General features: G+C 30.0%; 3 protein-coding genes across 3 annotated transcripts; 1 reads left to right on the top strand and 2 right to left on the bottom strand.

Annotated features, from left to right (window-relative positions):
- Positions 1-5,252: 5,252 nt before the first annotated feature.
- Positions 5,253-8,140, bottom strand: LOC113849868 (protein YABBY 4-like). Its single transcript, XM_027480082.1, has 7 exons — positions 7,887-8,140; positions 7,505-7,660; positions 7,228-7,354; positions 6,355-6,403; positions 6,120-6,195; positions 5,600-5,674; positions 5,253-5,493 (listed from the first exon to the last, which is right to left on the bottom strand). Exons 1-7 carry the CDS (start codon positions 7,980-7,982, stop codon positions 5,425-5,427), a joined length of 648 nt encoding a protein of 215 aa, XP_027335883.1. The 5' UTR covers positions 7,983-8,140; the 3' UTR covers positions 5,253-5,424.
- Positions 8,141-18,971: 10,831 nt separating this feature from the next.
- Positions 18,972-19,376, top strand: LOC113851152 (auxin-responsive protein SAUR36-like). Its single transcript, XM_027481630.1, has one exon. It carries the CDS (start codon positions 18,972-18,974, stop codon positions 19,374-19,376), a length of 405 nt encoding a protein of 134 aa, XP_027337431.1.
- Positions 19,377-20,636: 1,260 nt separating this feature from the next.
- LOC113849561 (legumain) lies at positions 20,637-24,829 on the bottom strand. Its single transcript, XM_027479555.1, has 9 exons — positions 24,364-24,829; positions 24,091-24,255; positions 23,109-23,265; positions 22,274-22,359; positions 21,981-22,180; positions 21,777-21,825; positions 21,479-21,688; positions 21,150-21,356; positions 20,637-20,916 (listed from the first exon to the last, which is right to left on the bottom strand). Exons 1-9 carry the CDS (start codon positions 24,595-24,597, stop codon positions 20,734-20,736), a joined length of 1,491 nt encoding a protein of 496 aa, XP_027335356.1. The 5' UTR covers positions 24,598-24,829; the 3' UTR covers positions 20,637-20,733.
- Positions 24,830-27,353: the final 2,524 nt, after the last annotated feature.

The following is a 27,353-nucleotide window of genomic DNA, read 5'->3' as shown; positions in this document are numbered from 1 at the left end:
ACCCGAGTGTGGTAATTTCATAAATTATGTTAACTAATTACCTAATCGACTTTACCGTTTATGGAAAATAATTCCATGCAGGTTACCTATATCGAACTGAATTAATTGCAGAGTATCTTAAAGGTACACAAACCTATAGCATAGAATCTCCCTAAGTTGATCCTCTCATAAAGTGCTTTCCATTCCTACCCTTTCGTTCAGGTGCCTTTTCATCTATTTCGCTACGATTCCATTAATAACCCTGGAAATTTACTGCTCATATTTTTTGTCTTTATCAACATGGAGATTAGACAACAAACTTGTTTATTTTAAATTATATATTGCATTATTCAAACTGATATTTCAGTTTCTTTTTTCTCTCTATTAGTGATGTTTCAGTTTTGTTCTATATGCATCTCAAATTTTGAATATTAAGAATTTTCAAATTTAATGATTACACAAAACGTAAACAATATGTCGAAAAAATTCTTCCCAAGCTAATAGTTAAAAAATATCTCCAAAAAAATTGGTACACCGTTCATTTATTTTTATTTGTAATTTAAGAAGAACATTTTTTTTCTTATGTGTCGATTATTTTTAAAATTTTTAAGATAGTGTAATTATTATTTCTAATTATATCTTTTTATTATATATTTCAACAAATGCTAATGAATACTCTTAAGTAATTTACTTTTTCTATTATTAAAAAGTGTAACAATATACCATTTTTGTAATTTTAATTTACTCTTAACATGATTTTTTATTAATTTCTTAATTATTTCCTTGACTAGGATCTTATACTTGTGAAAATACGGTGCATGAAATGATAAATAAGAGAAAATTAAGGACGTATTAAGAAAAGGGTTTTATTAACAGATGTCTTAACTTTTGTTAAAGAACATTAAATAGTAAATTTATTAAATATTCATATTAGTCTCCTTTAATAGGAAAAAAAACTAAATTAATTAAGATCATAGCTATATATTTTAAGTTTTATTTTAAAAATAACTATAGTATTAATTGATAATATATATATATATATATATATATATATATATATATATACTAAATAAATAAATGCATTCACTTATATGGGTAAAGGTGGGTGCCTTGTTAACATAAGTTTTATAATAAATAAAAATTTACAAAAATGTTGCAATTAATATATTTAAAAATAAATTTTATTTTATATTTGAAAAAATATTAATAAGTATTTATTGTAAATAAGACTGAAAAGAATATTTTAAAGTACCTACAAAATATGCATTGAAAGTCTTTTTGTCTTTAATGCAACATTTTATTAGTAAAAACTTTTTATTTCTCATTTCTTAACCAACACACTTATATTACTAATTAACATGTTTCTTATGAAAATACAAATTAATAATTTTCATATAAATAAAGATATCAATTTTATTTATTAATTCGTTAGTTAACATTTAAAATGATAGATAAAAGCAAACAAAATAATACTAACATACCTTTTTTGTTCATAAATAAATTACTAGTTCATAGAGTAATAATAAAGTGTTGAAATTGTAACACCTTAATTTATTTTTAAATATTTTTCAATGAGATATTTTCACAATAAAATGATAATAATAAAATTTTATTTCAAATATTTTCAACATAGGATTTCAATAAAGTATTTTAAAATATGGGATGAGTTACAAGTTTGAATCAAAATAAAGTTACATGACTTATTTAATACATCTCAATTTTAAAATAAATTCTCTAAGTTCTATAGCAGTATTATTCATCTCCAGTCATTGAACCTGAGACTGATCGTCTTGGTCACCTAAAAATAAATGTAATAATGAGTCTTCTACACTATCATACACCCACAAATATAAAGACTCATTTTGCCTATTTTACAACAATCCCTAATATGATAAAATTACATTTTAAACATGCATTAATCCATTCCTTTCAACAACATACACCTCATATTCACATATCAAACATGTTCAAGTGCGCTAATTGTACCTTTAATCAATTCACACACACACGTGCACTCACTGCACGTTAGCCACACTCACTGTGACACTATGATTATAGTTTCTTGACGCCCTCAATCTCTAGGATTTATTCAGTTTCACAATATGCATGGTCGCTAGTTAGCCCTGGCCTCACATATAACGTGTGTAGTCATGGGCTCCTTAGCATAAGTATTGGTCAGAGGCTGAGTTAGGAGAAGAGTGTGTGGCTTGAGATGCACCTACGCTCACTGTTGGTGTTACCACTACCCTCTTTTCTCTAATGTATTTCTAACGTCCTCATCTTCCACACTCCCAGTATATCCCTGTAACTATTCATAGTTTCAACCATTTCAAACACGTCACAATCACAATCAACATGTCATTCACATATATTCATCCACATTCTCAACTAATGGCACATTCATACATATTTAACCACTTTCATCACACACATTACTCATTATCAATCACACTAAGTTCCACACAAAATTTTCATCACAATCCTATCACAATCGTCATTTTCATCTAAATACACATCTTCTTACGTTCTATCTCAATCACATTCCAATACATAACAATATCAATGAATTCTAACACAAAGAGATAGGGTAGAGTTCCTCTTTTACTTTGGAATGAAGACTCACAATGAAATCAATGATAGAAATGTTTACTACATGGATTCTCGCCCTAAATATATGAGAAACTTCATGAGAAACCAACAGAATGAAGGAAGGGTGAAAACTGAAAATCCTAAACTCATGGAACTTGCCTCCAAACGTCCAAAACATGTCTCCAACCTTCAATTTAGAGCACAAACGACCGTTGAAGCAATTCAATCGGTGAAATAGGGTGAGAAATTGAGAGAATCGAAGGAGAAATGAAGAGAAAGGGTAGGAAATGTGTTTTTTAAATCCTAAATCCCTCAAATACCTTAAACATTGCGATATTCTTGCTACAATGAGACATCTCTCACTGCAGCGAGACCCCTTCTTACTACAGTGAACATGTCAAACAAAACTGCACTTATTTTCTACATAATATCGCTACGGTGAGACCTTCTCGCTACAGTGAAACTAACCCAGAAAACTACCCCTCTCTGTTGCCTTTGAGGAGCATCTCGCTACAGCAAAAAAGCAACAAAGACACCCACATCTCTTGCGACATTTTTGCTACAGTGAGGATCTTTTCGTTACAACGAAATACATACGAGTTTACTCAGGACCTTCTCGCTACAGGAAGAATGTCCCTGCAGCACAACATCAACTTATACTCTCAAACATTTTCAATTCAATCACAAGTCAACAATCACATATTAATCATAACATACATATATACACATACACATGGACTTATTCACACCATTAATCAGAAATCAAAATGTACATCCAATTAATAATAACATACACATACTTATATTAATAATCCAAATATTATTACAAAATTTGGAGTGTTATAGAAGTTAACACCGTTAACATTCCAAATTTGTTATAAGCAACAAAACTTGTATTAGATTTTTTAAATAAAAATTTGCATGTTTATTAAGTGTGCAGAATCATCAAAATTCTTATACAGTGTCTAATAGATAAAAACTTAGGGAAAATGTTTTTTTTTTTTTTCGGAACTTGTCTTTAACCTAAAAGGAGATGTAACAAGGTGGGCATAAAAAACTCAGGATATCAAGCTCAAGGTAGAAAGTTCTACTTAAAAAGGCTAACACAACAAAGATATATATAACAAGTAACAATGTATACTTACATTAAATACATGGGTTACCATTAACCTAACGTAGAACAATAAACTTCCTCTCTAACAGTTAGAAGAATATCTTGCACTATAGGTATAAAAAAATTGAATAATTTAATAACTTCAATTACCTTAGATATTTTTAATGCGCTCATTTATTTTCAAAGAGTAAATTACTTAATCCTTTATATATAAACTTGAGAAGATTCCCTTCGTTAAATAACTGCCACAGAGTTCTTATTGTATACCTTAGATGACATTAAGATTATTCTTTCTAATTTTTTGAAAAAATAAAGTCTAAAGAAACTTGAACAAAATATTTAGATTTTGGCATAGAGGAAAGAATACTATGATGACTAGCCATTCATTTTGAGAGTAAACAACCTGCTACATAGTTTTAATTACTTTATTTTGTTCGAAAACAATATATGTAATGTCTTCAATTTGGATTTAACATACTGTCGTCAATCAATTATGCCATGGAATTAACTGATGCTCTTGTTTACTTGCCGGTATTAACTATATGATGGATATTGATTATTCATCTTCGGTAAAATTTGTTTTACCTGAAATCATGCCAAACATGGTAAGCATCACGTCTGGAGTAATTTCTATGAATATTATCGCACTGTAACTCAGCAAATGTTACGTATAAAATAGAACCAATGATAGTTAGTGTATTGAATAAAATGAAAAGGTTTACAACAATAAATTCAATTCAAAAGTTCTATTTGCACCCACTTCACAATAAGTCAAATAAGGCAAACGTTAGGATTCATTTTCTCAATGACTTGATTTCCCCGATTGTTTTACTAATTTAGGCAATGAGAAAGCATTCTTTTGGCACAAACAAAAAATTCCCGGAACGGTTTGCGTCATTGTCTTTTGGTCGTTAAAATGCTGAGAATGAAACTCATCTTTTCTAAGGAAAGAATTTTCCGAGAAGGAAACATACAATGACCAAACAAAAACTTGACCTACATGTACGTACACCTCGTGCAATTTGTGTCTGGAATTAACTTTCTTCCATGTGTAGGTTCTGTATCTCCGTAATAACCGTGCAGGTTAAGACAAATTCTATTTATTCAATGTTTTTGTAAACCATTTAAAAAAAAAGAGAGAAAAAGACGATATATGATGAGTAACGTAATAAAAAAACTTATAAAAATTGTGTACAAAAATAATATAAGTTATCAAATAATCTTTTTCAACTTATGGATGCAAGTGGGGAGGGGGTACTTCATCCTTAAATATTACTATTTATATGGTGTAAATTAAACGATCGAACGGCATATTATATCTTTCCGTGCAAAGTTCAATTAGATTTAGAACGTTTCAAACTCTATAATTAACGTGTTGACGGACGAAATAATATATGAACTTGCATATGCGTGTGACAATACAGAAACGAGAAACCTTATTCGTAGAAAGTATGGATAATTATTGATTCGATAAGCAATCAGCTTTAGTACGTAGTACTGGGGAAATTTAAAAACATAGTAGTTAATAATTAAGGTCTGATCATAAGAAGAGAACTACTTGCATGCACAATCCCAAAAGAGCTAGTCCTAGTGTAGTAGTAGTTATTAGTTATATCAACATAAACGCTCTTCAGCCATAAATAGATGCATATTTAAGGAAGCAAAGTTCCTGCGCATGAAAGGTTGGTGGACATGGAAAATGTTTTGCTCTTGGATTTCTTGAACGAGAACATACTGCTGAATTAGTACGGTGAAACACCAACATTAGCCGAAGCATAAAACCCATCTTTCATAAGAACCTCCTCCCCTTCCTGGACAAAAGAGAAAGACACACCCACACACTCAGAAATCAAAGTCAGGGGATGTGCATTATTTTGTCTGCAACATTTTGCAAGAAGAGTGTGCATGATAATTTACCTGCTGGCACACATTTGTCTTCTTCACAGTCTGATCAGGCATGAGACCAAAGTGGATGTGTGGGAAGTGGGCCCACTGACACACAAAGCACGTCATACATAAGAAGAAGTCCAAAATGAACTAGGAAACCTTATCATTTATTTTATTGTAGAAGCAGTGAAGGGAAATTAATACTACAATGCACTTCTAAGAAATAATTCTCATGGATCTATATGTGTGTATCTCTCTCTCTCTCTCTCTCTCTATACATACATACATATATATATATATATATATATATATATATAAAAAACAAAACTTACGTATTTTCAATAGAAAGAAATGTATCTTTTTTTCTTCATTGTGAAAAATGTCAACCGACTTTCTAATAATAGATAATTAGTAAGGGGAAACTTTGCATGCAAAATTTGGAGTGAAAATATACCATTAACTTGTTCAATGTTTTGAAACCCTAGTATGTATGTAAGAAATCAATAGTGCTATATATTTATTTATATAAAATAAAAGGATAGGATGATACATTCTTGGCAGCTGCACTGAAGGCTTCCCTGTGGGTTATATCTGGATTGACAGATTTGATGCGTTGGATCTCGTCCCTGCAGATATATACATGGACCATTCAAATTTGCTTCATCTTTAAAGTCTTTTAACAACAACGATGCTGACATTTAATATATAAATATAAAGTTCTTTCAAAAACGAAACAAAAATGAGAGAGAGAGAGAGAGAGAGAGAGGTTTTAAATGGATACTCACTTAATAAAGCGGTTGTACGCGGAGGGGACTCTCTGTCTCTTCTCAGGAGCTGGACATAGCACACAGTCATATCAAGATCACTTCCTTTGACTTTCAGTTGCTATTTTTATTTTATCTTGCAATTTTAGTCGCTTATTTTTCGTGGCATGAGGCATTATTCATTCTTCATATCTATGCTTCTGGTTCTGATGATACTGAATGTTACAAGTTTTAAGCAACTATAATTCCGGGGGAAACAAGAAGAAACTGCCCTAGATATCTTTCTCTCTCCACCACCTATTTTCCCCCATGCCACTTTTATAAACGCCAACGCAACATAAGTTTTCCTTCATCTCTGTCGATGGTTGTAAGTTGTAACCAAAAATTAACCAAAGTGAAAAATATTATTGATAAAAGTCAAGGCCAGGCTCACGCTCTGCCCTAGAATCAGAAATAGGTGTTACTTGTTCTTTTACAATTAATCCTCCTTGATATTAAAAATATCTTGCAAGCTTAATTAAGGTGATGTTGTTCTTTATAGACCTGTCATTAATCACTCTTTAGGATCGTAGTTTTGTTTATCTTTTTAAGTGGATGTCCATTTAAAGACAAGGAAGGGTTTAGGTACTGTCAAGGTGAAGCCTTAAAAGAACCTTTTTCTTCTACCAAATGGTGACCATCAAAAGCATCATGTTTTTTATTTGACTACAATTATTCTTTACTATGCGAACGTTGCTTTCAACAAAAAAAATAACTTTATCGTGTTGAAGAGCTAGGAACAAGATCATGTATGAACAAGAAAGTTAACCAATCATTTTGAAGAAGAGAAAACACGAGTTATATACTTCAGTCACACACATATATATCAACAAAAGAGTAGATTTAATATCTCACGTCTATTTATGATCGGTGGCCGCGGAAGCTCATCAGCTACAGTCCTAGCAGGCATAGAGAACTCATTTGCTGCACTTAAATTTGTCTGGTTCATAAGAAAATTTGGAGAAGGGTTTGGCATCTCCTCCTGCAGAAAAATAATTATCCACCAAGCAAGAAATAATTGAATTATAGCGAGGATCGACATATCTTCTCCATCAATATATACGTATACACTAATTTATCTAACAGGTAAGAGAAAATAAAACAAAAATAAAATAAAATAAAACTATGGTACCAGAAGGCTATGAGAAGGGGAGAAAAAAGAGTGACCCAAATGAAATTGACTGTGCGATGGCAGAAGCAAGCCGCGCATGTTGACTGGCAGGAGGTTAGTGCAATGGCCGCATCGGACAGTGACGGTCTTGAACAAGCTAGTGCAGGGAACACTTACCTGAAAATGTTAGGGAGAAAAGATCAATGGAAAAAATGATATACAATTTGGTCAGTAATAAATTACAACAACGATAAGCTAAAACATTAGGAAAGAAAGAAAAATAATATAGAGAAGAGTGGTCGGGTAGGGGGTAGCATTGAGGTATATAGAAGACATTAAAACCCTAGAGCTGGGAAAATTATGGAGGAAGTAATTGGTGAGGAAATGTTATGATGTTTCATACAGCGAGGACAGTGTCACAAATGTTGCAATGAACATAACAAAGCTGCTCGGAAGGGGGAAGGTGGTCCAGTGATAATGTGGTGGAAGAGGATGACATTTTGGGTAGCCCCCTTTTTTCGTTCTCTTATATTCGGTTGATGATTGGTCTCTTGATTGATTGATTGATTGATAGATGGACAGCTTAACCACCACACCTTGGATATGCTTTTTTTGATTATGAGTTGTGAAAGAAAGGTGCAGAGAGACAGAGAAAGAGTGAGAGGGAAAGAGGCTGATCTATTTGGTCTGGTGGATAGATATACAAGAGAGGGAAAAGGCACAGAATTCACCCCTTCTCTTTCTCCGTTTATTGCTCTTGTTTATAGAGAGATTCACATGTATGCCACGCATGTATGAATGCATATGTGCATGTATCATGTATTCATGCTCATCATCATGTATGTATGTACTAGGCAGAGGGGTTTGTACATGAACATCACCAAGTTTTTATAGAAAAAATTAACATAGAAACTTATGTGGTTGGCATTCCGATGTCTATGTGTGAAGAGAGAGAGAGAGAGAGAAGCGGCAGATGTGGGGGAGAGGAGCCAGAAAGGGACGTGTGCATGGAGTGATATAGCTTTCACACACTCACCTGTTGTTTTCAATAGTTAAAGAGAGTCTTGTCTTGTGGTGCGGTCTCAAAAATACACACATTCTTTTTAAAATAAATTTTTCCAACAAAGGAAGAATGAAACCCCACTATTCTATCAAGAAGTGAGCCCTAATGCCTCTTTCCACCCACTCTCTTCCGATTCCTTAGGGCTCCTCGCTCAAAGCCTGATTCAAGCTACAGCCAGTGAAACTAGAGAAACAACATCATAGCTAGTATCACCATACTAATATAATACAATATGATATAATAATAACATTTATGAAAAAGAGATAAACAAGTTTACTTTTGGTGATTTGACAACTCCCTCTCGCTGGCCTTACACAGACTGAAACGCATTTAAGTCAGTAAATCAAAAAATAAAAATAAAAAATATCTCAGCGAGCAGACTTTCCCTTGCTACTTACCACCTTTGTCCTTTACTATATTTCTATTTCTTTTGACTTATGTTAGCTAATTGAGTTAGAATATTTTTTCATATATGTGACACCACATCAAAGCTCCCAAACACTCTGGCTTACGTTTCAAAATTTGGTGAAATTGATGGTTGTCAACTCCAATCTTGATCCATTGATCTGAGAGAGATCCGATCAGAACCGTCGCCATACATGCTCATGTAAGCCCTGGGGGATTCCCTCATCCCAAGAAAGACAATCGTGTCATCATTCATTTGTAAATGGTATGGGTCAAGTGCCTTCTATGTGCAACATTATTAAATGTGTTCCTAATGGGGGAAGCTGTGAGCTCTGTTGCCCTTTACAATTCACATACCATCAAGATGGTCCTATACAAAATCGGAACGCTACCCGACATCAAACATGTTGACAGGGAAAGAAGAAATACGGTTTGATATGTTTGTAGGATGTATACACCAAATGCCCCGTTTAGATGAGATAAAAATATAGAGAGGAAAGGAAATTCAAATAATGATTTTCTTTTCTTTGGTTAAAGAGAAAATAAAAGTTTTGAAGAGAATAAAAAAAATTAGAGATAATTTTTTTTTAAAATCTCTTATTTCTCTTTCAATTTAATTTTTTTCTTCCCTTCATTTTCTCTTCATAAAACTAAACAAGAGGTTTGAGAGAAAAGATAAAATAAAATAAATTAAAGTGAAGAATGATATAATAACGAGAAAGAGAAAGATAGATCAAAGTGAAAGATGAGTTAAAACATGGGGAAATGGGAAAATTAGAGTCGGAAAAACAACGTTGACACCATGTATGCACACTGGTTTAATTGTTAACTTTTTTTAGTTAATTATTTGACCATTAAAGGATGCCTTTCTCCAACCTCGACCCCCAAACTGCACAGCGGACAAATGAAAATGGAAAATTTGTCGACATCAACGGTCTGTGTGGCAAAAAATTAAATTCACAAAGCAGATAAAATCACAATCCTACATCATAATGTGTACATGTGCTGTACTTTCGAATATATTAATATATATTGACCGTATTGTATACGCTTTGGCGTGTTATTAGGGATAAAATTCTTTCACGGTGGTGTTCTAGCATGATGGCAGCACTCAAGACATGATATGTTACAAATAAATCAAGCTCATAATTTAAATAGCACTTTAATCTTTAAGAAGCGTGTTTGATGCCGCGAGTTATTACTATCTAACTCCACTTGTTTATTCCTTTTACTCTCATTCGGAATCTGTGACTGTTAGTACTCGCGGTGATAACTGATAACTGGTGGCAATAGCTAGTCAATTTCAAATTGTACTTGCATGTTTTGTCAACATTTGAGCTGTTCCCAACTTCCCATTGAGTTAGAAGTCATTCTTGTTGCCTCTTCATCATACGACATTACTATAGCAGCCAGGGGATGAGAACAGCAAAACATGGGAACATTTTTTTTCTATAAAATCCTAAATCAATAATAAAGACTCAGGGTTACGTGGAATTCATTATAAAACAAAGGCATGTTTCCTTAACTATTGTGTTTGTGACGATGACCGATGAATATCAATATATGATATATGCGTAAATTTTTGTCTTGTTAAACCCGTATTCTGAAAAATAAAAGAACAGAAAATCTCCCACCCTCCCATACAGAAAATGCACGTTTCATTTGATAGTCAATTGCTGTGAAAAAAAAAAACAGAAAATTAAAATTATGTTTTCTAACATTTTTTTTTCACATACATGCATATGCAATATGATTTCAGTGTATTTGATAGTCCTTTTCCTATTTCAAATATATTGTAAAGTATTTAATTCAATTTAAAAGTAATTAATATTATATGTATATACTACGGATTTAATCCCTCTACAATTAAAAAAATATATATGTGGAGTAAGAAAGTGTGTATTTGTCTATATTGATAACTTTAATTAAAACATTTTATAAACATGACAAATTTTAAATCAAATAAATAATTCTTTACATTTTTATTTATACGTCGAATGTATATATGACTTTATACACATACAATTTGTTTCTGTCACGTATATTCTGATCATGATAGTTTGTGTATCTATAAATATTAGCTTAATTATGTCTGGGAATAACTTAATTTTACAAAATAATTATCTTTTTAACAAAAATTCTATTCAAAAGCTCTTTAGTAAAAAAAAATTTACTTAATTTAAACAAACAACAAGGTTTTAGCATTGCAATATTGAGGTAACAATTGTAAATAAATAAGTATTTTAGCTCCCCGTATGCTTTAATATGAAATGTCTCATAGGATAAGGTGCAATTGAAAAAAATAGAAAAACTTAAAATTAAAGGTAGCTTTTATGGTTTGATTTCAAAATGATTATCACATTAAAATTTGAATGCATATATTATAATATTTTTTCATTTTTATGTTAAAAAATAATCATCATATTTAATAAAAAATATTTTATTATGTTTAATAATTTAAATTTAATTTTCCCGTCCATGCTTCCTTTGCACCAATTAAATTTTATATCATTGATCTCTGCTTGCCTTTGTACGAATATTAATTAATAATTGGGAATAAAGTAATTCAATATCAACTCCAAAGATCTGTGAAAGAAAAGACGTAATTTATATTCAGTTTGGATCTTTTAAGATGGAAATAGAGACTAAGATGGATAGGTAGCTGGCCAAAAGTTGGGATGGAGTTGGAATTATTTGTACCAATTGCACAATTAAGAGAGCAACGTAGTGCCAGAAAAGCTATAGTAAAGCTATAAGATGTAGTCTGATAGACTAACATTAGGGCTTGTGAATAATTAAACATGAGTATGTATAGTAAGTACAGAGTACAAAGATTTAGAGGCACTGGCTACATTTGCCAGTGGGGTTATGTCAAAATTGTGCAGAAGCTCTGTTAATTAGTGCACAACTCTCTTGAAGCACGAAGCTCGAGTCTTCACTCCTAAGCCAGGAAGCAACTGTACTTAAGAGCTTTTAACTTAATAATCCCACTTTTGTCGATGAAAGGTCACGAGAGAGCTAGATGCCCAACTTGTACTTCATCTTTAGTTCCTTAATTATACGATCTACCTCTACACCTTTGTGCAAAAAAGGTGGAAACCGCCTTTCACAATAGCAATGATGGATCATTCATTATTTTATGTTAAAGAATCTAATTATTTTTTTACAATAGTAATTCTTAACCCTATGCTGTGAACAATATTGAATTGTGAGCCGGAGTTTGAACTTTGAGCTTTGAACTCTACTGGATTCAACTTATATCTCGTCTGATTACGTATTTGAATTTTGAAGTTTGCATTTCGTGTATTCCAATACAAAAATTGTTATTCGTGTTATCTTTAGATGTTTCTTTTGTAATTGTAATATTTTTTAAGTAGTTCAAGCGTTGGACTGACTCCAACATGTATATATGCACCGTCCATGTACCGGAGAAAACCTTTTATACGCGTGAGGAAAACTTTCTTTTTACTACCAACGCTAGAGCTTATATGAAAAGTAGAATTAATGAAGAAACATTTCTTTGTTCATTTAGTTTGATAGAAAATAAATGAAATGAAAATAAATAACATAATTTTTTAAAGTAAATATTACATTAGATGCCAGAGATAATCAAAAGGATAAGAAGAGAAGTTTAAAACAATTTTTTAAATTTTGATTTTTTTTTCTACCTAAAGAGATAATAATTTTATATATGCATATATTTTTTTTGTCTTTTACAGTAATACATATATTTAAAGAAAATTATTAATTATGCAAGGGGCAAGCTATAATAAATTGATTTTTTTACTAAAATAAATCATTAAAAGAGTATATGTAGATTGAATCTATTAAATATTTACGTGAGATATGAATCAATGTGATCATTAATAGAAAAGGAGAATTAAATATTTAAACTAAAAAGTTAAAAAAAATGAAAAAAGTACATAAAAAATAATTTAAAAAAAGAATATTTGACTACATGTTAATATAATGAAGGCAACACATGTACGAACGAGGAAAAGGCAGCGTCTGAGAAAAAGCCTGTTAGGGGCTGTTTGGTGCTGTGTTGGGGGGATATGAGGATCTTTCAAATCTCTCTCTGATGGCGAAGGGGGAGGTTTGGGGTTAGGGTTAGAAATGTGTAGAAACCGATAAAGTGGAGATTCAATGTGCTGTGACTGTGGCATTCTCTCTTATATTTTTCATTACAATTAGTGTGCCCTGTGGTGTCCGCTTGCCCCCATCCTTCCCTCAGACACAAGTACATTACAGTTTAAAGGGTGGACGATGTTGACAGGATGCATTTTCATAAAAGTAATAAATACCCCATTTTTACTATTATTATTCTTTTATTTTCAATAATACCCATTTATTTTTTTATCAAAAAAAGTTATACACATGTATTTATAAACGGTAAAACCGTAAATGCACCGTTGGTAAAGTTTTAAATTTAAGAGTTAAATTAGTATCACTTTTTTTAAAATAATTATAGGTTTTTTGTTTTAAAATATTAAAATAATTACTGTACTTTCATATTTTATGATAAAATATATAATTTAAAATAACTTATGTATATTTCAAAATTATACTTAACAGCTTAAAATTAATTTTAATTGACTTTAAATAAACAAATATCAAGTGTCGCTTAAAAAAATAAATTCAAATTCAAATTTTTCAATGAATCATATTAATATTATTTTTATTTTAAATACTAAAATATGCTTTTATTTCATAATATATTGAGTAGTTAAAATATTTTACAATAATTACCAGTTTTTAATACAAAACTATAGAGTTTTATTAATTGAAATAAAAACTCTCTCTCTAATATATTGTCGATACATATATTTTTATCTATTAATTAATTAGAATATATATATATATATATATATATATATATATTCAATACATTTTATTAAATTTATATTTTAATAATTATTTTACTATTGTAACTTGTTACTTGTTTTTTTCATAAAGAAGATAATAATTAAGTTTAAATAAGTAAATAGTTATTATAAATATATCTTTTTTAATTATTTTTTATAATTTTTTTAAAATTATTTTTGTATATTTTTTTTTTAATATCCCTTATCATTATGTAAGAACTGTAAAGTGACGACTAAGCACCATATTAAATTGTCACGTGGAATACTAACTTTATTTGTAAAATTTAAATATGTAATTAGTTTATAAAAAATATTTTTTTAATTAGTTCCTATTAATTTTTTTTATTTTTTATTTAGTCTTTAAACTTTTTAATAAGATAATTTTCTATTATTACATTTATTATGAAACAATTCAAACTTTCTTAATATTTCTACTTTTATTGTTACAAGAAAAGAGTTTGTATTTTTATTATTCAAGATAAAATTAAGTATGATTAAATTAAGTCTTCTTAAAATGGAAAATTCCTACTTTATTTAAAGATAGAAATATGAGTTTAAAGTAATACAGTAAAATAAACATTTTTATATTGTATAATGCAACTTCTAACCATCTTAAATTTTTTTACCAAAAAATAACATTTTAATTTCATATAATATTAACTCATCAAATATTCTTAAGAAAAATATAAAATATAAGATTTTATCTAAATTAAGAAGGTTGATTTAAGATATAACAATAGAGTTTATTTTTTTAAAAAACTTAACAAAACTAAAATTAAAATAAAAAATTAATAAAGACTAATTCTAAAAAAATATATCTTTTAGCAACATTTTACGTGACAAGTTTGATGTGAAATATTATTTGCTTAATTATCACTTGACATCTCTTAGTTAACAATAAAAAATATTTTTAAAAAAATTTGCAGATTAACTTTAACAAAAAAAAAATTAAAGATTAATTTAAAAAAAAAATATTTGTAGGAACTATTTACTTGTTCAAACTTAAAAATTATATGCATAAAAAATTAAAATAAAAACCATGTTAAGACTTCTCATTAACTCATAACATATTTTAAAAATAAATAAAATATCATCAAAATAAGTTTATAGATATAGTAATATATTATTTCTTTCATTTCAAATTAAGTATAATTTTTAAAAAAATCATAATAAATAATGTTTTAGAATATCAATAAAATATTATTATTTTAATTTAATTTTATATTAAATAAACAATAAATAAATATTTTTGAATATTGTATGATTTAAACTATGAATAAGTAAATAATCAATAAAACTAACTAAGTATTCTTTAAAGTTTTGTAAAAAAAATTAAACGACAATTAATTTAAAACAGAGGAAGTAGTAAAGTGTAGTAAATAATAATTAGAGTCCTACTATTTCGTGACCTGGAGCTAAGTAAGCTCTAAACTGACATATGCCCCCGACCAAAGTTATGACATAGAAAAGCATGCTAAGATATTGCGTGCATCAAAATGTCAGTTCGTTTAATTCATGCTCTCGTCGTTTCTTTATGCTACTATTATCTATTTAGGCATCTTAACTGGTATTTTAAAGGTATTATTAAGAAATTAATAAATACAAGTAATTAAATTTATATTAAAAATATAATATAATGCATTCATAATTTTTATTTTTATTTATTTATTGTTTTTCAAGAATATTAATTAGTTCTTGTTTTGTTTATTTTACTCTTTTTAATTTTGAGTAACGTTTTAACAAGTTTTTCATTTTATTTTTATTGTTATTTATAATAATAATCAACACTTAAACATTTTTAGTTTCACCCTTAAAACTTCATGTTTGCTTTTTAATAATATACTTTTTTCAATAACCATGATCACTCTTTTCACATGTCAAGACATATATGAAATATAAGACGTACAATAAATTTTAGTAAATAAATTTTATGATGATATAATTAAGTAAAATATTAATTATATTTCTCAATTTTTATAGACAATCCTAAACAATAAATAAAAGTGAATGGGGATAACAAAGAATAACACATAAAATAAGAAATATAATTAATATTCTCATTTATATTAATTTTTTAATTTTATAATATGACTTTCATTATTATTTCATCTCACATTTATAATAAACAATAATACTTTCTTTCAAACGTGAACAAATAAAAAAAATGAGCAACTGATAAAAGACCGATAAAATTAAATTAAAATAATATAAATAGAAATATTTTTAAATCATATTATTATTTAAAAATTACTAAAACATTGTTATTGCATAATAAATTTAATAAAATATATAATGTAAAGACTTGCTTCTTGTGAGAAAAATATTTATCTATAATTTTTTTTAAAGTAATGTACAGCAATATTATATACAACAAACGAGGTAATTTTTCGTGATGAATATTTTGATATTCTCAACTGCTGGATCGTGTCAAATTTTGCTGATGGAATTGGATTTTGATGCAATAGGAGAGTCTAAATTGTTATTTTTGTAGTGCTGTGTTATTCACTAGAGTGTTTAAAGCTTTGCTCTTACACAACGTGTTATCTTAAACTTTTGTGAATGAATGGATTTGAGTACATCTTATACTCAATAATTAGATTTTCCCCCATACAAAACATGTAAAACACTGATTTTTTTACGCTAAACAATTTTAATAATTATTTGGAATGTAGAAATGCATAAAGGGTGATGAGAGGGTCTTAAAATTGTTTTAGGGAAATTTATTTGTAAGAAACAAAATCCTTGTACCTGTGCAAGGATAATGAGCCAATGTCATCAACCTTGCTTGCTTCGGAACATAATAGGTTGTTCGATCTCGTCCCAAATAAAGTAGTTATACTTGTGGTTGAAGCCAAAGCAATCTGGCTTCGGGTTATCATGCACCTTTATTTAAATAGGGATATTTAAGAATTCTCCATCAGTTTGATTTATATATCAATATCATTTACACATTAGAAAAGAGTTATAGCACACACAAAAAAAAAATGATTTTTTTGGGTCCAGAAAAATGAGTTTGAACTTTGAATTCCTTCCTTGTTCTTAGTTTTGAATCATCAATATTTCAGCCATATGGACAAAACTTGTTAGCGTTAATTCTCTCCGACAACTCGCGACAATAGTGACATGGATCAACAATATGATCATGCTTTCATCTTACTTAACCGATATTCCAGGAGATTGTCAATTTTCTTGCCTTGTTTTGAAGTATCTGATTTTAATTTACTTTGTAATTTTCCCCCCCAAATCCGGACTAAAGGGTTCATAATTTTGCCCTAATGTCAGAAAGTAATAAATGAGTTTGAACCAATTAATCTTAGGCATTTGCTGTAGGACACATGAAAGAAGAAGATCAACAGATCGAAAATGAACATAGCAAAGCAAACATATTTCCAGACAAATTAAAAACAGAAAATAGAAAATAAAATTTTAAAATTAATATTTTCTCAAACTAAATACTACCTCTTGACAAAAAAATAAAAATAAAAATAAAAATTAAACACTACCTAAAGACCTAAATGGACACACTCAATTACAATCCACTCCCTCCTTCTTCCTAATCATTTTTTAAATAACAAAATCAAAGAAAGAAAAAAAATGTAAAAACCAAATTGTTAATGGGGCCTAATATTAATAATCTACTACCACATAAGCATAGAGATAAATTGTATCTTTCTCCAATGTCCTTCCCCGTAAGAAAAAAGGAGTGACAAAAGTAACAAATGGAGAGAGGATACTATAAACTATTAAACATATAGGTTTTTTTTTTTTTTATCGAACAAATATTATACTTGAACAAGGGGAGATATATTCTTTTTTCTAAAATCACAAGTGTTTTTCATAAGAAATGATTTTATTCGAACTAAAAATACACACTTTTAACTGATTTTATTTTTTTTGCACACATATTTTTAAAGTAATTAGACATGTATCACTTAAAAAACCAGATTTGAATATTCACGTAATACTTTTTTTTTTATCAGCAAAACAGAATTTTATCAATAAAGAGTATAGGGATACTCAAACCCTAAAAAAGAGAATAAATAAAAAATGAATGGCAGCATACATGAGTTCTCTTTTATTATGACACCTTAAAGATAAAATCGTTGCTATCAAAACTAAATAATGCGTGTGCTTGATTTCCGATTTCTTTTTACATAAATTTTCTCGATATATTTGGCTTAACTTTTAAAAGCCAAGCAAAACCCTATAACTCTCTACTATAGAGTTGATTGTTAACACTTACTATGCTCATTCCTCGAGTAGTCGTCGTTGTTAGCTTTCATTTAGCTTTGTTGAATAAAATCAAACACGACAAAATGGATTACCATGCTGAGCTGTATGTATAAAGAAAATATTAAAAAGGGTAAAACTAACTTCGAAATAGTTATCGGTGGTCAGCTAAGAGATATTCTTAATACACCTCTCACTTTTATTCTTTCTAATGTTTTAACATGTTAACTTTCTTAACTAATTCATTTTTAAAATTACGTAAATTAAGTTACCATCCCATCATAAAAAGGAAACAAGTTAATCTTCCTAACTAGTTTATCAAACAATACCTGATCAACTCACTCGTCAGGTTTTTTGGCTGATTCGTGGCTCAACAAGATGAGGGGATCCCGTTTTAATTGTATCTGAATTTAAAATTCAATCCAACTCACAATAAACTGCACCATAATTTTTTTAAAAGATTATCATAAACTGGCCATCACTTAGTGCCAATCGTACCACATAATCTCACTAGGACGGATGTCTTGTTACCCTTTTCAATTCCCAAGCTACAAATTTGTTAAGAACCTTTCTGGGCAACGTCGAAGGGATATACCGTTTGGAAAAAACTAGGAATTATACAAATCTTCCAAATTTGGCACATAGCATAAAATCAGCATAAATATTTGGACACTTCCTCGACCTTACTTCCTCTTCTTCTTTGTCCCAAGTGCCTGCGTCCGCCAGCTACAGTGCTCTCCCTTTATATTATCGTTTTATGATGACACGATCAAGATTCCCACGCTAAATAAATCAAAGTCTAACCCTCGACCCACTCAATCCACATACGAAACGACTTAGTTCCAAGTCTTTAAAAAGGACCACAATCAACTAATAAAAGAATGCACACTCATTTTCATTTGTTTCTGTAAGCTATAGCGTGAGAATGATCAGAAAATCACACATGTACCCTGCCAGTGGCAACCGAAACGTAATCTTCAAATTGGTGCGGTGTTTTGGACAAGGAAGCAATGGATTGTGTTTGCAAACATGGGAGCCCAAGTATGTAGAGTTGGGCCATAGCCCAATAGAGCTTCCAAAGGGACATTTGGCGGTGTATGTGGGGGAATCGGAGGATGAGAAGCAGCGTGTGTTGGTACCCATTACACACCTCAATCATCCACTCATTGGAAAGCTATTAGAGGAGGCAGAGAAAATTTACGGGTTCGACCATCCTGGTGTAATAACCATACCATGCGGAATCTCCGAGTTCCAGAGAATTCAGAAGATTATCACCACCACCACCCATGGCTTCCACAAGCGCCTTTGCATTTGTTGTTTCATCCACTGAAAATTCAGTAAAAGAAATATGTTCTCCATACCCTGCTCTAATAAAATTGATGCAATTCTGAACCACTTTTCAGTTTGTAACTCAAAATCTTGTCTCATCGATAATATTGCCCACTTAATTTGCATTTTGGACATACAAAATTTATCATATATAATTCTTTTTTATTTTTTCGTATATGAAATTCTTTTACATAAAATTAAAAAATAAAAACTATCCCACTTATATGTAAAAGATATATTTTCCTTTTCTATAAGAATGTTTCGGATGAGTTTAGCTTGAAATTTCTGAAGATTATATATAAGGCTAAAACGTTCAAGTATTATTATTTTATTTCTTATGTACAATTGCATATTCCTCTCATGTATATTATACGTGTCACCAGTACCATTAGCAATAAATCACCTCTTCCACAATCGTCTATTTCTTATGTCACTTAACCTTTATTTACTTTAAATTAAAATAAAAATTTTAAGTTTTTTTATTATTATTGTCAACATCAATTACATATAATATTAAGTTTTTACAAAATTTATGTTAGCAGCAATTTATGTGAAATGTCTAAAATAATATATTTATCCACTAACTACAATGTGCAAAGTTAAAGTGTTTTTATAAATAAATGGTGATTCTATAATTTTGGTGAAATTTAAAAAGATATATTAGTATAAAATAGTCTATTATTATTATTAAATCTTAAAAGAGTAATAAACAATCAACTTATATCTATGGAAAAAGAAGAAAAAAACTTCTGAAGTAGATATAATTTGGAAGCTATGAGATTGACATTCTAGTTCTACCATTTGGAAGTAGATATATTCACTAGTTACCCCCTACATGTGATTGATAACATTACTCACTATGAAGCACTAACAATCCAACTTTTAGATATAAAAAGAAGAACTAAGCTCAATTACAATTCTAGCTTCTTACAATTACCACACATTTGTTTAAAGTATACATTTGTTTATATAACCAATTTCATCAAAAACTACAATAGAGTGGGGTAAAAATTATGAAAACGAGTAGAGTACCTCCAATAAAATGGTGCGAGGAAATAAACTAAATGCATGTATACTTTAAAACACAATCATTTATTTTTTCCAATTTTATTTTATAAGAAGTAATTTTTTTTTAAAAAAAATATGCGATTCCATCCATGCACTAATAAAATATTTAATCTTTAAAACATGCTTAGTTTATGGAAAACGTATCGCACTTATATATATACATGAACAATACTACAGAACGCTACATGTGTGCTACCTGGCATAGTCTAATTAATTATAGAGAGAACAAAGTTGACATCATCAACAAGGGCTGGTTAAGGCTTAGTGTGTACTACTACTACAACCCAAAATCAAGCACTATAGCCTCTGTTTGATGGATGTAATAGCCCAGCATCATAGCCACCACAGGCTGCCATACAAGCCTTCTCCATGGAGGCCTCAGAAACGCGGCTATTGCATATGTTGGCGAATGCTCGCATGTGTTTCATGCCATACTGAGTCAGAGATCCACAGTGAGTTTCGAACACCCGAACCTGCAATCCCAAGTTCAATATCAATAATCAGTTAATTGCAATGTAATAAAATAATAACATCTCAACAAGAATTGGTCCAATTCCTATACAGAGAAATCAATCCCTATGTACAAGGGATACAAGAAAACTTAGTTTAGTAACAATAAAAAAATGTGAGAATAGGATTATTAAAAATATTCATTACCAATTGATGTTGAAAAAAACAAGGAAATTTAGTCCTTTTGTGTGTTTACCATTGACTTTAGGCATGCCCAGTCATCAACAAGAGGCAGACCAGGAGCCCTCACAGATCCTAGAACTGAAGAACTTTTTCCTGGTCCATACAGTAAAATTCCAATCAATTCCACGCTACCATCTAAGTGATTCCTATGCTTCACTGTCTCCGAAATCTGCTTGAAGATGTCTGTCTGCTTTTCTGGTTGATGATTTGATCTCTGATACTGTAAGAAAAATCAATTTTATACAAGTGCATTACAATAATTTTTGCAATGATTTTATATTTTGTATTAAGGGGTAGATGCCTAGATGCCTAGACGATGAATTGAAGAGAAAGTAGGCACACCATTTGCCACATGAACAAAAGCTCTGCATCTCTCTGGTGAACAACGTCCATTTTAGTTTCTAGCTTGCCGTTGTGTGGAGGAAAGTTGACTGTGGCAGGATCAAAGCCTTGGTATAAATAAAGCCTTTCAGCTGTAATGTCAGTGTCACCGTATTGCATCACGTGAGAACCCAATGCATAGTTGTTAAAATTTGAAGTCCGTTGCTTTACCTGCACAATTACAACATTGTTTTTTCTCTTCTCCATAATGCTAATACTTAAATATCATAACATCGCTATGTATTCAAAAATATCTTACCGACTGGTATTGTTGCTTTACCGTTTCCCTTTTTAGATTGTGAGTCTCACTGCAGAAATTTCAAGCGCCAGAGGTTAGTTTCCTCATTCAAAGCAGAGAGGATCAACCTATTATCACTTGAATACAATTGTTTTACTTTACAAGATCAAAGGTTAATTGCATGAGAAAATTGGTATATTTATTCCAAAGAGAGAAGGATAATACCTGTCTTCCATCCAAGAAACGCTGTACAAATCACCTAGGCAAGTGATGTACTCTGGTGGTGGAGAAGGATCCATGCCAGGACAATAAGTTCCCCAACTATTCTCTTGTGCATTTGATGCGGTTGTGACATAAATATTCAGATCCTTGGGCATTATACCCTCAAACATACTCCCACTTTCACAAGCTTCTATGTATATAACCTATGACCACATCATAACTCTTTCATAACTTACCATAATTAAAGAAGTGGCATCATTTACAGTCACGATGTACTAGATAAATAAAATTTTTACCATCTCCCTGTAGCCTCCTGATGCATGTTTCTTCTTCAAAACATCAATAAGATCCATGGCATAAAGGAATGGAGAGTTCGGCATCCCTACAATCAAATAGGACACGACTGAGCTGTAATGTCTTTCCCTAGTATAAGCATAGTTCTGATTTGATCATTTTCACACCCTCACATGAGATGTCGATCATTCATGTTAAAATATACCTCCAGGAATGAAGTCTGAAGGCTCCTATTTGTCGATCACTCTCATAATCCTCTTCAAAATGAATAATTAACTATTACAATGTATTTGTAAATCATATGATCAATGTGATATTCAAAATTGGTAATGCATCCAAGTGTACAAAAACGGTAGAAGTTTGTACCTTGACCATGATATTTTATACAACCTTTAGTGTATACAAGGGATGTGTGTTTATGACCTTTTAAAAAGTAGTAAGTTATATATTTTAATCTGGATTTTTATGTACAAAATTTAATCTCTCTTAAAATAAGTTCTCTTATTGGAATAATGTCTAATAGACATGGTATAGACATGATTTTTAAGATATTAAAGGTATAAAATGTCTTTCCAAGTTTATGGATTGCATTTATTATTATTATTATTATTATTATTATTATTATTATTATTATTATCTTTCTATCTTATATAAAAGGATATGTTATAACATTTAACAATATTAAGGCATGTCTGAAAATGCATTAAATTTTATAATTTTTAATAAAAAAATATTTATGTATATAAATTTTTATTGGGTACTTTATTACACAAGTTAAAATATACAAGCAATTTGAGCTATGGACTAAATTTTTGAAAAAAGTGATGCTTAACTCACCAAGAACTCCCGGACCTCCGTGATCAGAGTAGAAGATAAATATCCTATCCTCAGGTTTGCTGTTGATCACCTTCCCACTTCCACCTTTCACTTTGCTCTTGTCCCCAAGAATAACGCCGTATAGATTCTCAGATGTCACGTTCTCCCCGGTGTAATCCTAAACAGAATAACGCATCCCGTCAAAGACACCAATTCCATTAACTTAAACCACTAAAATATTACTGTTTAAAATATATCATCAACTAGGAATGCAAACCTTAAACCACATCTAATTTATTTGTCTATACGTCTCACCCCACTAATGCCCATCAACAACCCAATAATTGCGTTAACCAATGTTCCAACTTATCAAATCAAATACCACTAGATTTTAAGTCACACCATTATGATGCACACGCAAAGAAACTCAATTACTCTAATTAGTTCAATCGCCAGCACCAAAAGGTTCAAAGGAATTTTTTATCTTAAAAAGACAAAGGTGATTGGCGAGACAAGGATAATATCAACGTTCCTTTCCATCAAAAAGAAATTCAACTTACCAGATGCTACACCGCACTGGCCGACCATGACATATTCATGTGTCTTTTTTTCTCTCCGGGAGGGGTAATCCAACTTAGGTTTTCATCAACTAATACGTTGAAGCTAGTTAAGTTTAATTTGTTTCAAAGACAAAAAAATAGTGTAATTGATATCTTTTTTTCCTTCGAAAGGCATGGTGCACTGCACTAGTGCACTCCTTTTCTTTTTCAAAAACAAAAAAATTACCCTTTCGGAATATAACAATATTGGAACCTTTCGCGTTCGTGAAATACTATAAAACCATTTCAAAAAACTGCAAAAGCTTGACACATTGTTTTATAATTATACAGCTTTTTAATAGATCATAATCACATGCCATGGTAGCCAAATTAATTAATCAAGTACTTAAATTCCTTAGCTTAACTTATACGTTATAGAATCGAAAAATAAAATGAATACACACCTTGGGGACACCAGCATACACATCTTCTCCCTGAGGATGATTGATGATAACTCCAGGCCTGGGATTCAACTCGTTGGTAGCTATGTCATCGTACATAAACACCACAATGTTTTCTTCTTTTAGGCCCCCTTTTATCAGCAACTGATAAGCATGGCACACATCCGCCTGTATTTAATTCATCACCAAATCCAAAAATTAAAAACAGAGGAACTAAAAAACACACCAATTAATTAAAACATAAGAGTAATTAATTAAATTAAGTAATTAACCCACTTGATGCCTGTAATTTCCATAACCGCTTGAACCAGCCACGAGAATCGCCCATCGAGTTCCCACTTCATCAGCGTCAGCATCCACCGGTTCGGTCGGTAACCGAATGACCAAGTCCAACTCTCTTCGGCTGAGCCTGGCGGCTGAACTAGGGAAACTCAGCATCAGCAACATCCATGACCATAACAGAAGGGTACACCGCGCGCTTTTGCTGATTAGAGAGTGATCAACTGCCATAGCAGCTGAAGAAAAACGCTATTCGTTGCTCACACAAGAAAAGTGGAAGAGTGTATGGTATGTATGAAGGAATGAGCAGAGGGTTTATTAAGAATTTGACTCAGTTAAAGACAATACGCCATGCAAATTTGGAGGATGACACGTTAAAAACGGTTGGGTATGCGTGCCACTGCGATCCTTGTGTGTGATATTTTTTATTTATGTTTGCGTTTACGTCTCTATGCTGCTGTCTTGTGTCTCTCCCTTTCCCGAAATTATGCACTGCTCTGCTTTCTTTTAAAGCATTCCTCACTCTGTTGCCGGTGGTTTAATATATTTATAAGCCCACTTCGCCAACTTCAGTTTCGACCACCCAGGCATTCACATAAGTATTATTATACGGAATATGCATAGTATAGGACTCGTCAAAGAGACTTTCTATATCAAAATTATTTTAATTTTATACAAAATATATATTATGATTTTCTTCTCTTATCGGAACCTAAAAATAGATATATTTGTAAGTGTGTATTTTTTAATAATTTCATTTTAAAAAAATCTAATGGTATGTATGATCTGTAAGGTTGGGAATTGAATATTGGCTCAATCATTAAGGTTAGGTTTTCTTATGATTTGATTTTTTATTTTTTTTTGTCACTTTGTATAGAGAAGCAGACTTTAGGTGCGTCATGATTGATCTTGTGACTTTATCACTAATTTTTTTCTCCTTGGTTTTTCTTTTTTATAAGCAAATTCGTTTATCAATTGTATTCGCGAGTGCTAGCTCCTTGTAATATTCAATTTATGTGTCAGATTCAAATCGTTTATGAATTGAACCAAACCATCAGATGCAAAACAGCCCAATTGCGACTTTTTAGTGATTTATGTGTCTCCCAACTTCCATTTCAGTCCAGACGTAAAATTTGTACCATTTCATGTTTTTTTATAGAATATATGATTAATTAATTCAACTGTTGAATTATTTTGGATTTATAATTTATATATTAAATTTTATATAATTTAAATATTTGTAGATATATTATTTTAAATTTAATATTTATTTATATTTTAAAAACATATTATCCATTAAAATAAAATAATTTGATGTAGTTCCTATCACTTAAATTTTATATAAAAATTTATAAAATTAATTTATTTAATAAAATTTTAAACCAATGATTAAATTAGTTTATTTTATATTTTATAAAAAATTGTAAAATAATATAAATATTTTTATGAATAAAATTAAAAAATAATGAAAATATGCATTTATATTAAACATTAAAAGTTTTGAAAGAAATATAAAAAAAAGAAATAGCAAGACGACAACCATAACCATATGGCATATAGTTGGTGTAATCAATTAACTAAGTTATATCAAGTTGTATAATAATAAAAATGAAATTAATATATTAAAATATTTATTTATTAAAGATTTGTCATTACACAGACTTCCCTTATGTAATATTTTTATTTAAAATAAATAAATATTGCGTTATGTTATCATTAATATAAAATATTCATCTATATTTTCATTATATTAATGATTGATATAATATATTATATAATTTAATTATATTGTCTTTGTAATTATGTTGAGAATGTCTATATTAATGATTCTCATCTTTTTGTGAAATATATTTTCTATGATGAGGTGTCACACTTTAATCAACTTGTTATTCCTTTACCTAAAGTGATTGAGTGCAAAATTAGTTGTTGTTTTTCAGATGAACCTTCTGAAGATGTTATGCGGGCCAACTCAAATACATGTTTCTGTCACGCTAAACTTGGTTATGAGGGGTTTGTTCGTTTCTTCAACCCTTTTGTTGCCTATAGGAAAACTATAATTATTGGGTTTGGGGTTTGTAATAATCAGAAAATATCAAACAACTTATTTGCCTCATCATATGTATGAGAATTTTCTTACTAACTCTTTTAGACTTTTTTGACATATTTCTTTTGATTTTTCTTGTTGCAGGTGTTTCTTCATTGTCTTTAAGATTGTTCTCGTTCCATCCAAGTTTGGAACATCCTTCGTTTTACTCACAATATGTTAAATGATAGTTATATTATATTGTTATTGCAAACTCAATATTTATACTAGTATATTTATTTTTTGTAGAAAAAATGTATACTAATGAAAGTTAATTTAATATTAAATTGTTAGTAAATGATCAATTTTTTGTAGTGACTATTTATTCATGAAGTTAATCAATCTTTATGTTTATTTAAATTAAACTAGACCACCAAATCAATTGACATGAAGTTATTTTAGCTTAATTTATCATCTGGTTGTAAAAAATACAAATATATTAAATATTTAGTAAAAAACTGTTATAAAACTTATTAAACCAATGACATGACACACGCAACTCATTATTCCCCATAGTTGACGTGTATTGCACATATATTTAAGTTAAGTGATGGATGAATGCGATAAGGTTCAAACTAAGATTATGAGCTCATCATTCTTCCAAATCAATATACTAGAGAGAGGTAGAAAATATCTGTACTTGTAATTATCGTGATAACAATAATCCTTTACGATGGAATAATTATTATGGCTTAGTAATCTTGATTGTTTTCTCTTGAAGATGACAGCGGCAATTATTAAAACCACAATGCAAATTAAAGTCTTTTTTAAAACGAGATATTTTAATGAGTAATCATTTCAGTATTGAAACAATCCAACAAAGAATATCATCACTAGGCGTTTAATTACTATTAATTAGAACTGAATTAAAATAAAATATCATGTTTTGGTGTTTCAAATCCAA

This window comes from Abrus precatorius, unplaced genomic scaffold (genome assembly GCF_003935025.1).
Source record: "Abrus precatorius isolate BTA unplaced genomic scaffold, Abrus_2018 Scaffold9, whole genome shotgun sequence".
NCBI classification, from domain to species: domain Eukaryota; kingdom Viridiplantae; phylum Streptophyta; class Magnoliopsida; order Fabales; family Fabaceae; genus Abrus; species Abrus precatorius.
Note: the sequence above shows the minus strand (reverse complement) of the source record. Positions and strands in the feature narration are given on the sequence as shown.